This window comes from Pithys albifrons, chromosome 1, assembly GCF_047495875.1.
Source record: "Pithys albifrons albifrons isolate INPA30051 chromosome 1, PitAlb_v1, whole genome shotgun sequence".
Classification (NCBI taxonomy): Eukaryota; Metazoa; Chordata; class Aves; order Passeriformes; family Thamnophilidae; genus Pithys; species Pithys albifrons.
In genome coordinates, this window is record NC_092458.1 from 69,104,691 (window position 1) to 69,121,483 (window position 16,793).

Genomic DNA, 16,793 nt, shown 5'->3' on the forward strand with positions numbered 1-16,793 from the left:
TATTTGACCATGATGTCAGGAAACATATGTAAAGAATGGGCAGTGGAAAAGCATAGTGAAGAAAGAGTAATTAGGAGTCAGTGCATGGAAGCAGAATACAATGGAAAAAGAAATGTCAGTGCTGCTTCATTCTCTTGCTTTGTGACCTCTTCTCCCTACTTCCCATCCGTTATTAGATATCTATACATGTCTACCTTATCTGTTGATCTAGACTGTAAATTCTTTGAGGTAAGAACATGCCTTTTTTTTTTGCAAAATGTCCGTCATTCTTGGAATTGTGTATATCTCAATTCTCACATGCTGCTGGATGAACAGGCACAATATGTGTCAAGTGGATCATTCAGGAAAGTTGAGAAGGGTGACAAGCAGAGTCCTTAGTGCCTTGCCTGGAGCACATGATGGTTATGGGCTGTTCAAACCTGTATGGATCAGACACTGAAGGAGTGTGAGATGCAGAATTTCCCAGTGCTCTTTGCTAACATAAATGAATATTCAGGAAAGGAGATCTTTAATGCAATCCCATGTTTTCAGCAAGAGAGTTTGTCTTGTCCTCTATAGCCTTTCTATTTTTGTGCACGTTTTCTTCACTTCCAATAGGAGTTAAAAGTCTCTCCCTTCACAGGGACACTGTTATTCTTTCTCCTTCATATTTCTTTGTATTCAAACCAGTGTATTTCTGCTTCATTCATGTTTCAGTGGTAAACAGTCACAACACAAGAGACATCTCAGTAGGGCCCAGAGCGTTTGTTGCTTTGCCCTGCAACTCCAGGGTAAAGAAGACGAGGTAGAAATGGCATGTTCACATTTGCTGGTTGCCATCCTTTCATCAGCCTCTGCCAGTGCAAAATCATTTCTCAGAGCCACATTATCTGCATCTTTGTGAGGACAGTGAGATACTTCTGTGAACTCTGCACTTCCAAGACATTCACTTGAGACTTGGTGAGGGGGATTTCCAGACGCATAATAACCCATGCACATTAATCTGAGACCTCCCACCAAGAATAAGGCTCCCAAAGTTCCCAAAATCCCCAGCAAGTAAGGAATTTCCCTAACTCTGTCCTGATTAAAGATGTCTAAGTAAAATTAATGACAGTTCAAAACTGTTAGGAATGGAGGTAGAGTACCTCTGATGGCACATGCAGGAGTTATGTGACTTAAACTTTCTAAATAGACTGTCTTATATGCTTGTCCTGGAGAGCAGATACCACAAAGAGCTTGTCGAGCTTCATCTAGGGCTGAATGAACCAGCACCCAACACTCAGCTGTTGTGGTGGTTTGGTACAGGGCAATTCTGTAGTCCTGGAGCATCCACAAGTACTGATCTCTCTCAAACAACTGGAAATGCAAAATGACCCCGTTTTTGAAGCCTGACATAGCCTTTCTGCCAGATCTTGTCTTGTTCAGAACAGATTACTTCTTAGTATGTCTTTAGTAAAGAGGCTTCAGTTGTGCATAATAGGTCTCATTATCTTTGAATTAGCCACTAGTATCTTGAGTGATGAACAGATATAAATAATAAATACAATAATGTTACATGGAGGAGTCCATTTCTCCAGGGCAGAATTCTTCTCCCTCTGTGAATCGTTGCTGCACTGTGCTGGAAAGAAACTTCTGGAAATAGTTTCAAGTACTATAAAGATTTACATGTAGTGTTAAGAAAACAATAAACTAAATCTTTAGAACGCTTGTGAAAAAAAATTACACTGTGTGTCTGTGCTCTTAAGTAGTCTCTGCAGATTTTTTTAAGAGTCCTTTAAAACTAAAATCCAAAAGAAAAAAATTTTCCCTGGTTTGAAAAGTATTTGCAGTTTTATTTCTTAAGTGTGAGCAAAAGATGGATTTTTCAAGTAAGAAAAAATGTGATCTTTCAGTGAGAATATGAACATATAGTTGTGTTTTTATCCAGAGCTCTAAAATGCAGTTTTGCTATGAAGAAATTCATAATGCATTTATTGTCCTAGTCAACCGTTTTGTAAATAATCAAAAATAAAAATAATTTGGAGGAACTTGGAAGAATGAGTACTGTTTAATTGCCTTGTTTACAATATTTCTTTTGATAGATACTATCAGGATATGGCATTCAAAACTAAAAATAGAAAGTAACTATACTGAGAAACTAAAAAACTTCTGATACTAAAAAAAAAAGAACCAAAACAAAACCAACCCAGAACAGGTGAATTAGTCAAAATCTGAAGGTCAAGGGGAAGACGTTTGGCAACACAAACAGCAGGTGTTCCCTTACTCAGTATTCACAACCTCTTATTGCTTCTCTGAACAAAACATAACAAATCAAAACAAAAGAACAACAAAAAACCCCATAACACACAAATAACCCCAAAGAAACAAAAAACCACCAAAGCCTTAAGGAGAGATTTGAAAACTCTCCAGAATAATGGCTATGCAAATTTGGTAATGGATTTTTTCCCAGTTTTAGTGGGCAGGTTGAGTAATCACTGAGAAATGTTTCAGAAGCAAACAGCAGCTTTGAAAACCCTGAGCTTCAAATGTATTTTTCTAACCTCTTCAAATCCAGAGTGATCAGTGTAAGTCTTTATCCATACTTGAAATGTATTAAGTCCCTTGTTCTTTCATTTTTGCTGTCCTTTTGAGGATTCATGCAAATGTCTGAAAGGTAGGTATACTTTGTGCTATATTAAATCACTCATTCTTGTGACAGTGTTGACCTCTTGAGCTGAAATGCAGTCAGAGAAACCTTGCAGCTCAGATAGACTGTAGGTTCACTTTCTGTATTACCTTAAAGTTCTATCTGGGACATGGAAGTTATAGTTTTAGATGTGAGTCATTGCAGTAATTCTAGAAATCTTCTTGGCTAGTACATTCAAGACTAATTTATTTTTGGGATGGAGAGGAAACTCAAACCATATTTTGCTTAATGCTGGTTTTGAAAAAAAAATGTTTTCTTAATTAAATTCTTCTTTGTTGTCAGTTGTATAGTACCTCATTTGAACACGTATGTTTTTCATGTCTAAAAGATCATGTCTGTAGCAGAACTATGTAAACCTATCTGGAAGGACAGCATGAAAATCAGGATAATTTTTATTTCCCAAATGATCCTTGATGTTATACCCCTGAGTTTCAAAATCTTATTAAGTGAATGCTAAGCTTCTAGTGCAAGAAAATCTCTTCTAAAAATAGAGAAAGCGCCGGATTGCAAGAGATGGTTTCATGTTCTGCTTGGCTTTATTAACCACAGTAGATAAGACATTCCCGGGAAAAAGTGTCTGAATAGCAAGATGTCCTTAAGGATTTCCAAATATTTTGTCATGACTAGAGAACTTCGCAGAAATGTATAATTAAGAAAAGGTAGAATTAAAGCATGTTTCTGAAAAAGAAGATTCTTGTAAGATCACATTTGTAATTTTCCTGTTCTTTTTTCATGTTTCAACAAATACAGCTACAGAGAATCATTGGGAAGGAAGATGATTTGAAAGGAGCTGGAAACGAAACAGTACTTCGGGTATGAAACAGAGATATACTTCTCTTTACAAAAGCACTGTCATGTTTCCTGTGAACCTTTTTATTTTTTCCGGGGTTTTAGATAAGTGTATAAGCATCAGTATTAGTGCTTAAATTAAATGAAGAAGCAGAACGTGTCAACTACTTTCTAACTGGGAAAGAAAAACGTCACTTCTGAACCATCTGAGGAAATATTTTAAGCAATGTATTTCATGACTGCATAGTCACTTGGTTATTTAGTTTCCATGAACCTCTGTTTCAAAGTAACTCTTCCATTTATGAGAAACTAAGAAAAAACTCGATATTGCCATATGAGAATAGAAGGCTTTCCAAAAGGAATTTGATAGCTTAAACTTACCTAAGGTGCTGCTGTTGCAATGTCATCTTATTCTGAGTTGGTTTGAAATGTGATTACTGTGGTGTCACTTAAGTGACCAAGGCAAGGATTACTTTAGTTAAGTCCACTTCCAGAAACAAGTGGTGTAGATGCAGACCAGAAGAAACAAATTTAAGAGTATGATCTTCCAACTGAGAAAGAAGTTATATTGTTTTGCAGACCATTAGCAAATGGTAAATGCATCTCATTAGTGAATGGAACAGGTAAATTCCTGTTCTCTTCTGTCTTTCCCTGAATCCAGCCATCTGCAACCTCCCTTCTTCCCAGGGAGAGTCTTTGCCAGCTGCCATCTCTTCTTCAGCCTGTAGCCAGCACAGAGACAAGGTACTCTGTAGCCTGTGTGAGACTGAGTGAGACTGAAAACAGAGGAAGTCCTGAGCATACTGAAAACACCTCCAAAGAAGCTGATGAACCACATTATGTGCAATAGGACAAGAGGAAACAGCCTCAAGTTGCACCAGGGGTGGTTTAGATTGGATATTAGGAAAATATTTTCACTGAAGGGGTGGTCAGGCATTGGAACAGGCTGCCCAGGGAAGCAGTGGAATCACTGTCCTTGAAAATGTTCAAAAAACATGTCGATGTGGTGCTTAGAGACATGATTTAGTGGTGGACTTGGCAGTGCTGGGTTAGTGGTTGGACTATGATTCTAAGGAGGGGGAGAGTGCAGATGGGTCATCTCCATCTATTACTATAAGATGCTGCTTACATCAGCAGCACTATTTTTGTTGAATGCTTGAATTGGATGGTGTAGCTGAAGGATATTTTTCTCACCACAAACTTGCCATCAGTTGTAAACTTTCAGTTTACATTAGGCATGAGGCAGCAACTGCTCATGTCTGAAGCATTCAATAAGGAATTGAAACAGGGTTCTGCTTTGTAAACCTATCATGCATCAGCAGTTTCTTCAAAGACTTGCTCATGTTTACTTTTCCACCTGCCTGGGGAAAAAGTGGAAGTGGCAGTATTGCCAATACCTTTAATATTTATTAGACATTAACTGTTTTCTGGTGCACAAAAATGTGTATTCAAAGTTCAGTTAAAAGTTGTTTGTTTGGCTAACAACCATCTCCTTTCTTGAATCTTTTCATCAGTCACCAGATTAAAATAGCTAGGATTAATAGGGTTGTCTGCTCCTCAAAACCTATTTCAATTGAGACTTAACTGCCATGACAGTGAAAGAAAAAGGATCTTTATTCTGCATGAATGCACAGCTATAGTATAAAATTTCCAGAGAAACTTTGATACAGTTGGACAGATTAGTTATAAACACATAAGGTTATTGTCAGCTAATTAAATACCTGAGCTGGAATGTCTCTGTTTTTGTCTTGCTTCAAATTTTGTCTTCAGAATTCTCCATTCAGAAAAATCTGAAGTTATTGTAACCAGAAAGTATTATTTAATACAGATTCTTACAAGATTATCAATAGAATTATAGTATGAAAGAAAAATCAAATAGCTGTGGGGAGTACATCTAACTTGAAATTCTTCTTGTCTCTAGAATTCTACTTGGGAAAACCCAAATTATGGCATTGCTTCCAATTTTTATTTTCTTTCCTGTCTCGGTCTGCCACAGAAATCGATTAGATTTGTAAGCAGTGAATATGACTATACAATGTAGTCAATAGACATGTTTTTACCCTTTATTTTTAATATTTATGGCAGCCATAGTATTCCTCTTAATAAAAACAGATGAAGCATAAAAATACAGGGTTTAAGTTGGCTGTGTTTTCTGAAAGTTGATATACTGCAATGGAATTTTTATGTTTGGGATAGTTCTTTATTTCCACAATACTTTTGCAATTTGCATAAGAGTCTGGTGGTTTTTCAGAGTAAATCCAGTCTCTGATACCAGATGGGAAAAGTCACCAACTTAGGAAAATACAGTTTAAATGGTAGCCTGCAACTTTATTTAATCAGCAAGTATATCCATGTGTGTTCCCTGTACAGTGTAAACGAAGGTCCCAGTCATTTATTAACTGTATGGAGATACCATTTAATACTCATACTGTACACAGAAAAGAGAAAGCAGTTTGCTGTGCTTCCAGGGTGCTTGTATCTCTGCCTTTTTTGCCTTTCATTTACAGACCTAAAATTCAAATTTTCACCACTTAGTAATGGCCCTTGAATGGGATTGCAGTGGACTTGGTTATCCAGATACATATATTTCAATTGAGGGCTTTTCTTTTCCCAATATTATAATTGATGCTGGAAGAAAAGCAAAAAAATGTGCCCAGCCTTAACTGTCTTTTGGGAAGTTGCATGCTGAGTTTTGCAGAGCAGCAATCTGATTAACTCGTAGCAGAGGTGCTCACACAGTGAAGGAGAGCTGAAGACATCGACTTAAAAGACTGGAACCTGGTTCTTTCTGACTCAACTGAAGAAAATGGTGCAGAAGTCAACAGGGGCAGTGTCTGCCTCGCCCCACCCACCTTCCCCATAGGTCAAAGGAAATGCTCCATCTGGCTTCCTAGCAGAACTGTTGTTGTTATGAAACATCCAGCTGAACATGTGACCATGGTTCATGGAAGAGGAGAGCCAAACTCCCTGCCTGGAAGTGTTCTAGATTATAGCAGGAAAGTGCATGAGCTGGAAGATTTTGGTGTATTTTGGAAAGGTGTTGCGCAGTGAACAGCCCCCGTTGCTTTTGTGTTGCTGCCCTGAGTTCCTTTCCAGGCTGCTCCAGCAGTGTATGGTGCTTCAGCGTTCTGGTAGGGAAAGCAGTGCCAGTGACTGCAGATATCTACTGTGCAGCACAGTCATCTCAGTCAGGGACTTTGATCTTGGGCCCTTCAATTTAGATTAATGTGTTATCAAGTACTTTCAATGCCTCTCGTTTAATATGCTTTATGTAATGGGCAAACTTATAAGTTAATTTTAGCTATTGGTAAAAAAGGAGTGACAATACAGAATGTTCTGTATTCATTCTTGAAATTAAATTAATGTTAGGAAATACATAGATTGTCTCATTTTCAAATGATTAAACATATGCTTATGGATTCCATGATGAACACATTTTCACACATTTTCATATCAAGTATGAAAAGTATGGTTGTAGGGTTTTTAAAAATTTAATTAGTAATTGGAGACACAGCTATTAATCTCACTTAGACAAAGCTTTTGAACTAAAATTGAGTCTGACTATAAGCAGTATACTTTTAGACCCAGACATGAATTATTTTCTATTATTTGTGTATCAGTTGTTTTAACCTCTTTCTTTTTAATTTTTTTCCTGTGGTTCTAGAAGAGGTCAATGAGATTAGTCATTCAAATGTTTATCACTGCTTACCTGGTATGGACAAGGTTTTACACTTCGACCTTCAGACATTGCAGTATTGTGATGCATCTCCTCAGCCACAGGGACTGTGCAGGTCATCAGAACTCGCCCATCTGCTTCCTAGAATCTCTGGTTAGATTAACATTTTCTACCCAGACCTTCCAAGTCTGCATAGCCTTGGGCCCAGTGGAACTAAAGACTGCCTCAAACTGAAGGCAGGAAGGTGATGGTTGAGAGCTGTGCTCTTCTAGTGCAACACATCATTTTGCAAGAATCAGGTCCAAGGCTGAAATTAATATCCCTCCCAGAAGAGTCTGTCATTAATCTTGTAACCTCTCAGTTCAGATGGAATGCATATTTTTTCTTCATCTATCTCCAACAGAAATGTGTATGTTTTGTGTCAGCAGTTTAACACTGAATTCCGTTCAAAAGCTTTTAGATACTTTAAACCAAAGGGCACTCTGATGTTCCTGTGTGCTTTAAATAAAGCTCTCCAGACAGGTAAATCCCCTACAGAACCAAGAGATCTGACACCAAAATATTAGGCTATTTAAAAAATGCTGGATTATTTTTTACCTTGTAGACAAGGAAATTATTTTATTTTTCCATTTGATCTGATGGCATTATAACCTGAAAAGAAAGAAACATGCTCTCTGACATCTTTCAAGGTACCTATTCTGCAAGTACATTGAACTTGGTTTAGACAGCAAAAGCCTCTCCTACAAGGAATTCATCTGAAAGTCTGTTGTGGTCACAGCAGCATTGCTTTCTATTGCACAGATGTGTGAGGCAAGGCCACCCCTTTAGTCTCTGCTACTTAAGGTAGTCTGAAGTACTTTAACTTAAACAGACAAGCCAGAGCAGTGTGGGCTCCTGCAAGCCCAGAGAAAACACGTGATTTGGCCTTGCACTGATACCTCTAGTCTTTAATTCAAGACAGTGAGAATCTGGTCAATGTCTCTGAAGGCTGCCTAATGCATTTTCTTGTAAAATGAATCGGAATAAACTGGAAATGATGCACTGAAGCATACTCACTTGGCATTTCAGGGTAACTGCAACCTGTGATGTCAGCCTGAACATGGATTACCTGGGGATGTGTTTGGATAGCAGGCTCAGTCCACGTGAATCAGTTTCAGCACCAGGAGCAAGGAGGTTTGCACACGAGGATGGATGTGCTTGGTCTTCAAGGCCAAGTCCATGTTGATCAAAATCGTGTGCTTCAAAGCACATCACACCTCCAGATCCTTGTTACAAAACCTCTATTTCTGGTGGAAAGTAATACAGAGGCAGGGCCTGAGTTTTTGTGAGGAGCTGTCCCCACCTACGTGTAGGAGCTGCTGCTTTCACAGGCTGCCACAGTGCACCCATCAGGCAGCCTCATGTCTTGCAGTGCAACAGTGCCATTTCCTGACTGCTTGACACAGTCATCCTGCTCACAGCAAGACTGGGTTTAACCTGTTTCTGTTTGTGGCATAGAGTATCTACTCCCAAATCAGCTTTAGCCCCTTTGGCCCCTTTTTATTCTGTACCTCCTCATGAACTGATGCAGAACTGTGAGATGCTGAAACCTAAAGGTGGCCATGAAAAGTTACACGTTCTTTATTACTAAAGGCACTAAGGATATGGCAGAGTGATTCCGTGGCATAGTTGTCATTGAAAAACAGCTAATCCCCCCCAGTAATGGGAATTATGGATGTTGTTGGATACTGGATATAAGCTGTTTATTGCTTAGAAACTGTTCCATCAGACTCCTCAGATATTGTGTGTTATATGCTCTGTAGAAACAGTTGTGCACATTTTAGTCCTTCTGCATCAGGTCTGAGGTATTCTTGAATCCTACCTAGTAAGAAAGTGTGTGGCAAAACATTAAAAAACTTTAGTATGGATTTATATCATGATGAAAGTTGATTCATCAGAAAATACGTTGTTTCATTCTCGGACCCATTTGAGACTGTCTGGACTTTGCCGGAAAGGACTGCTTTTGGAGATCTGGATCTCCTGGTCCCACTAATATGCCTGTTTACAGTTCCTTTGACTGGCTGTAGCTGGTAGGATTAATTTTATAATGGATACATTTCTTAAGCCTTCTTCCCAGAACTGAGTTGTGGGATGTATCCCAACATTTTGGAGACTCTCAAAGTGACACAAAGCTTGAATTCTCTTAAGCAGTGTGTGAGGCTGGGCTGGGATAGAAGCCTGACATGATGAATTGACTGGGATGGCAGCTTAAAACAAAGAACATTTCAAAGAAGTGGACTCAGAAAAATTTGCAAGGATTTAGTCTTACCTTTGGAAAGATTTGGAACATCACTAGCAAACAGAAAATAAGATATTCTTCTCCTTGCCTGACCTCACTTTTCTGCCCATTTTTCCACCTACTCACTCTCCTGTATTAACTAAAAAAAAAAAATCAATCCAAAATACGTATAGTTTTTACCATTTGTACTGGAAAAAAGACATTGCACAGCAAATACCATCTCCCAGGAAGGAAGCTGGAGAACAAGAAACGAATTGCAGATTTTAATCATGATGAATGCTTTCCAGTCATGCCTCAGGCAAATTCTGCAAGGAAAGGTGGTAAGAATCTAGAGACAGAAAGTCTATTAACATTTCAGATGAGTTTTGAAAATCAGTTAGGTACATTATTCTGAAAATCCCATCTCCCTGTGTGATAAGTTTCTTCTCAGTGGCACTTGTTGGTACTTGCTGCAGTATCAGGTCTCAAACGTCAAAAGCTCAATGGGGAGCTACAGGGTTAGGTAGGTGTGTGCCCATGACTCAGTGTTTGCAGAATCAGGCCTCTTATGTTAACAGCCTGTGTAATGTAATAAGGAAATAACTGTTATGTTATCTGATCTTGCTTAAAAAGGAATAATTGCATAATTCAGCAGTTCATGGTGTTTTTGAAAAGTGTAGGAGGTGTTAACATTACTCTAGGAAAATTAGCCTGTTTGTAATATGTATACATGTGTTCATAGGTTCACAGACTTGTGTGGCATCAGATTGTGTGGTCCTTGGGATTCTTTGTCTGAACCAATGGACCCTGGAACATATCTGAGCTCCCCAGCTGGGATGCATGTCCCTGCCCCGTTCCATGCTTGTATCAAGATGAAACTAAGAACAGCACGATCCTTTCTCCACCCTGTGCCTCAGCTTTCTGTAAAATGCACATCTCAAAAGGGTTCTGTGGAGTTGAAGCTACCAGATACACCAGAATACAAACTTTAACTCACTTTAGATAGTGACTCAAAGCTACCACTATGGTCCTCTTTAGGATTAGGATAGGTTACCATTTCATTCTCATTGCCAAGAGAGACATTCCAAGGGTAAGTTATTCTTTCACCCAAGCTCAGGAGGGTGAGGTGTTGGAAATATTAAAAGAACTCTCATTATCTTCTAACAAAGATTTGTCATGTTGGTACTAATTTATACAGTTTAGCAGGAAAAGCTCCTAATGATTCTGTGGACAAAAAGGAATTATGTACTAACATGTACTTTAATTTAATAGCATTAACTCTAGGAAAAGCAATTTTTTTTAAATTTTACCCTTAAGCTGTAGTTTCTGTGGTCTCCTATTGCATTTTATGCTTTAAAGAAATGTACTGTTTTGTAGTTTTAAAATACATTTAACTCTCACTGACATAGTATTTGGACATCTGCCAATTTCACTGTGGAATTTCAACTGATAAAGAAGGTAGCCAACAAGTAGGTGCATATTTGTTATAAATTCAGGGATAGGCTTTGTCATCTTAGATAAGATGAGGTAGGTATTGTTTGTATGTCTTCTTCTAGCTTGTAACTAGAGAAATATGAATAGAAGAAAAAAATTTTCTGTCAAAGACTTATGTATTCCAACAACTTAGTTTTTAAAGCTTATTTTATACTTCATTTTTCGATTTGTTTCCAATACAGCACTCATTGTAATACAGAGTAGTTAAATTAGAAGAATTAAATTGCATAATCATGAATTCAGTCTTTTAAATTACATCAGCAAATTTATTTCTTGCTATTTTCAAGTCTCCTTTAAACATGTAAGCAAAAACCACAGAAAGCACATTAGAATCTGCCTGCACTGAGGGATATGTGGGTTCTTCTCTGTTTCTTCTTAGAAAACTTCGCATTCTGATATAAATAGTTTGGGTTTGAATTTCAAATAAGCATACATGAATGTTTGACTTTTGACTTTCAAAAAAGCATATACCAATGTTTATGTATCAGTCTTCACAGTAATCTGAAGTGTTTAAACTTCAGAAGGATGGATCTTGTGGGTATTTAAATATTCCTTGCCTGCAATTAAATGATAAAAGTTCAGTAAGTACAGTTTGCATGTAGCTTGAAAAGTTTTTTTTCTAGGTGCACTCATACATAACTCATATCACTGGCATTTGATGAATTGTAGCTTGCAGTAGAACTGAGGAATGCTGCTGCTTTAACTATAAAATAACTGTGTCACATATGCAGTAAGCATGAAACACAGTGGACTAATGGGACTTGTTATTGATGATGCTGAAAGCTAAATAACCATTAGTATTAAATCTTATGAATAGACTCTTGTCTTTCATCTTACCTCTTCAAGCAGATAAAAGACACAGAGGCTATTTAGATGTCATAAGAATAGTTTGCTGAAATCCCTACAGACTTACAGAAAAAAAAATATCTCTTCATGTTGCTTAGTGTTTTGTTGCGTTCAAAGAAATGCCAGTATGCTAGTGCTGAAAGAAGAATAGAACAGAAACCTGGCATTATGTGTGGGGTTTGGCTTGTTAAAGATGCTGTTGACTTGAAACAATGTGCACCCCTTCACTGCAGAAATGTCTTCTTTGGATTTTGAATATAGATAGAAAAATCTCTGACATTGAAAATTTCCCAGAAGCCTTGTAAGACCATATTATAATACAGCATTGTCAATGTTGGTGTTTTCCTAGATTTGTTTATAAGACTATCATGAATGTTATTAAATGGCTGTAACATATTACAAATATCTAACTAAAAACTTCTTCACAGATAAATTTCTATTAACCTAAGAATGAATATTTTCAAAGACTTAATAATAAAATACTCTGATGGTGGTTGTAAATTGGCCTTATCTTTCATATAGAGTATTTAAAAGCAGAAGTTACAATGCATTGTTAGCAGGTGATGGGGAAGTGTTGTTCAACTCTGAGGTCCTGTGATAACTTTGGGAACAGTAATTACTGCAAGTATCTCTTGTGAAATTCAAGTATTTTTAAATTTAAGAAAAATGTATACTCATCATACAATATGTAACAATCATCATTTTTTTGTTTTATAGGAAACAGAACTGGAAGACTGTGGTGTTAATACCATGCTGCTGGTACATTTCTTTGGAAAAGAAGGAAAGCAAAAACTTCGCTATTCTGAGTTTTTCAGGTATTTTTTTCAGTTGGGCAAGCCTAACAGGAACCAGTCTTGTTCATAGCCCCTCTGCTTTGCACCAGCACTGGCATTAATCTGATCTCACTCTGAGCTTATTCAGAAAATTAAGCAACAAAGTAGAGGTTACTCAGGATTTTGCATGATTGAGTTTCCCATTTAGCTCCTAGAGCCTGCAGTCTGCAGGAGCTGAGCACCACAACTCCAGAGCATCAAAGGACCTGGAGGCCATGAAGGTTGAGACTCCTGTTCTTGCCAGCTCTGTGGTGGCATACCTTAAAACAATGTGATTCTTGAGTATTTTTCTTTACCAAATCACCAGAAAAGTGACTTATAATCAATTAAAAATATTTTCTAAGCTGAGATACCGCCTTCCCCATTACAGCTGTCATGGTAAGCTACAAGCAACTTAGCCACTTGCTTCAAAATCCAGCTGCTGTTGAAGGTTTACCTGTACCTTTTCCTTACCCTTTGAACTACTTTTGCAGTGGGACTGTACAGATACCTGTTTGAATCTTGATACAGGTCTCGTAGCATGACATCAAAAGATTATCTACATCAGTATTACTTCTGCTACAAAAAATAATCAGTCACAGACTGCAAAAATAAAGTAGAATAATGTGGTTTACTTCAGTTTATGTTCAGAAATGGAGAGTGTGTGTCAGCCCTCTTAGAATGAACATTGTTGCAATCAGTAGACTAAAAAAGTGCTCGGCTCCAGTGGCTCTGGTACATACCAGTCTTCAAATAAACAACCTTTCTCTTTTGAAGACCTCAGCTCAATAGGAGTCTAAGTGAGTAAAATAAGTTTAAGATGTCTCCAGCTCCCTTTTCTATAAATACCATAGATCCTCTCAATGAAAGAAAAGGCAGAGAGCACCAGTAAAAGGTTGTGTTTGCATATACAGTGTAAACTGAAAAGCCTCAGGTTTTAGATAAAATGCTGCGCTGACCCAATGAGGCATGACATTGATGAAACTATGTACCTAGTACATTCAGAACACATAGGTTAAAGACCTTTGCCTGCCACACAGATAGAGGCCTGTAATCAAAATCAAACTCCCACATCTTGCTCTTAAAATCTGTGGGATAAGTGTAAGGTTTAATGCAGGTAATTTTTCAACAGTGGCAGTTATGTTTCGTAGGGCTGGAATGTGCCTCTTTATCACTGCATAGACACTCCATCTCAGTTGCAACATGACAGTGAAGTTTGTTTAACACGTAGAAAGGTGAATAAAAGGATTGCTGTCTTTTAACCTCTGTGAAGATATCACCTTTCACATGATTTTATTTGCAAGTAAATCAAGCACATCATTTCTGAGTTCCTATTGTTCAGAGAAAATGTGATTTCTATCTGATGGCCTCTCATAACACTTTACCTTATGCGGGAAGCTATTGTTGGCTGTTTGATCAAAGTGCCACACTGTTTTTACAAGAGATGACTGATGAGCTGTACAGACATAGATCATTGTCAAAAGCAGAAAATAACGATGGTAAATGCTTTTATCATTTTCCAAGTTCTTGCCTAGAAAGCTTTTCCATTGATCAGTGTAGTACCTAGAGAAAGTAGAGGTGATTAGGTTTGATTAGGACACACTAAAACTTGTCACATTAGTTAAATACACAGATAGTGCTGTGCTGCAGAGTCCTTAAAACATAAAAAAAAATAAAAATGAGGAATGCTTTCATTGTGAAATTTCACTGTACTTACCTGGGAATTCTGAAAGCTGAGACTAGTGTTCTCATCTCAATACTGACATATATTTTCCTCATGCTTCCTGCTTTTCAGTTTGGCTGGCATTAAAAAATCCTTTTGTAGGTGTGCAACCATCCGTATCTACATGTACACCAGTGCTGTCCAACCCTTTTAGCCCACAGTCCAAACATTTAAAAAACATCAGACAGCCACAGTCAACATACCAGGCCAATTAATTTACCCTGTTCACCTTTCTTTGCATTCAAATGGCACAAGGAAAATGGAAACTGTCTACATCTCTTCAGGCAAGCTGAGACTGATGTAACCCAGCTCTTGTGCCTCCCTTCCTACTGCCCTGAACATAGGAGGCACACTGAGTGTAGGGAGGGAAAATGGCTTAGGCATCTGTCTCCAGCTGGTGCATAGTTCTTGGAAAATCCTGGCTATGATACACACGAGAACAATCCTCAGGCTGATTTTTTTCACAAGTGTGAAGTATGGGACCATGAAACAGAGTATCAGATCACTTTTCAACCTTTTTTGGCCTGCTGGGAGCATGGAAGTGTAGAAGTAACCTTTTCATAGGTATTTTGTGGCACTAGTAAAGCATTTTTCTTGTTATCCTTCAGACTATAGCCAAAACAGCAACCAAAGAAGCTCCTCTTCATTCTCTGCTGAGCAGCAGGACACCCATATTATTCTGCAGGTAGGACTGCTTAGAAGCAGTGGAAGCAATCCAGAACACACACTATCCTGTCTTTCTTACAGTCTCTGGTTTCAGAGATCCTCAAAGTCCTCAAGGTAGGACTCAGGGAACACATGTTCAGCTCCAGACTGCTAGATGATTTCTTGCTAGTTTTATTGTCCTTAACATAAGGACAATATAGTAATTTTTAATAAGAATTTACAACTTCAAAAACGAGAGCTTGTTTCTGTGGCAAAGGCTACGAAATTGCAGCTTGAATCATTACTCTCCTGAGAAGTTTAATATAGAAAAATATGCAGTAAGCCTAAAATCAGGTAGCACAGAAAGGTAGATTTAATACAAAAGCTATAATCAGTTGAGACTTTATTTTGAGATGATCTGAACAAATTTCTGTTTCAGATTACCACCACTCAGCTTTACACAACAATAATGTCTTCTAATACCAGGACCTGTCTTAGAGAATGTCAGATTTCAAACATAAAGCCAGGAATTCAGAATTTCAGGCTTTTTACTCTTTTGTATGCATTTCCCCTGGTTTTTGATACAGAAATAGTTTTTGATCTTCTTCCAAAAAAATGTTTCATTTGTGCTTTAATTTCCAGCTATATTGTATGTACTATTTTTTATGCTGAGTAGAAAACTATTCCATTTTTTAGATGTAGCAAATATTTCTTCCTGACAGACACTATTTTATTCCCCTGAAAAAAATCCCTTACTGATCTTGTTTAAGTATGTTTAATCACAAATAAAAGAGGAGACAGTATTTCACTCCCTAAACAGTTTACGACTGTTGTGATTTTATTCTGTAATCTGTCCCCAAGCAAGCTTAAATCTCTCACAGTCTCCTTGAAGTAAAAAAAAAAGTGCAGAAAAGATGGAAAGACTATTCAAGAAACTCTCTGATCATTGTATTTTTTCCTGGATGTCTTACAAAAGAGTACTTCCCAGTATGGTTAAATAACGGGCATTTTCAATTGTATAAGGAAAATTAATGTTTCAAATCCAGTTTATGGCATTTGCTTACCTGATTTGTTGCTTTGAAACTTTTCATCACTTAATAGGATTTTTTACCAGAAATACTCTTTAATCATGGTTTCTTTTTTATTTCTGCTTTAGCTTGAAGATCACAAATTGTATAACCCATGCACAAATTATGCCTTTTCCCTACCGGTACTGTTTCCTTCCTTCAGTATTTTGAATTCCTTGGCATATATCATTTGAAACCTTTAATTTAAGAAACCAGAATGACCCTGACTGAGCCCCACCACTAGTACTGACATTTTTGGGGGGCTGTTCCATGTGTGTGCCAAGGCACGGATGTAGGATCTCTTTCAGGTAGCATCGTCGGCCGGCAGTGCTTTTGCTGTGCTGATAGCGTGTGCATTTTCAGTGTTTTTCTTTGGGGATTTGAAATTGCTCTGCAGAAATAGAGTATGACTGCCTCCCTTCTTGTCTCTGTACCTACACTTTTATGTATTTGTGTGCATGTATGGAGCGAGCCCTAAGACACTTAGAAATTACATCTAGTTCAACCAAGATCAGACAGTGAGGAAGTGTAGACAGCAACAAAATCTGGCTTCATGGTATTCCTATCATAATGCAATCTGAATATTTCCCAAATACTTAGGAAAGAGGTTGAGAAAAATCTTTTTCTTCCTTTCCTATATGTATGTATGGCCAGACTTCGCGAACGCAGATTTGGGCAGGGCTCTCCCCACTTGGGTGTGCCCTTCCAGCCTGCGCAGTGGATTTTTTAGGTGAGGCACAGCGTGCACAGAACTGGCCCCACCGTGTCAGTCCGGAGGTCCATCTGCCACGGCCGAGCGAGCTTGGACAGTGACAGGGA

The 16,793-nt window shown here is 38.0% G+C and overlaps 1 protein-coding gene across 1 annotated transcript in view; it reads left to right on the forward strand.

Moving 5' to 3' along the window:
• The window catches only part of MICU2 (mitochondrial calcium uptake 2), a 147,262-nt gene that overhangs the window by 118,987 nt on the left and 11,482 nt on the right, over positions 1 to 16,793 (forward strand). Inside the window, exons 7-8 of the mRNA XM_071554045.1 lie at positions 3,416 to 3,478; positions 12,445 to 12,542. Coding sequence (XP_071410146.1) covers positions 3,416 to 3,478; positions 12,445 to 12,542 — 161 coding nt within the window. The remainder of the gene's footprint in view (positions 1 to 3,415; positions 3,479 to 12,444; positions 12,543 to 16,793) is intronic.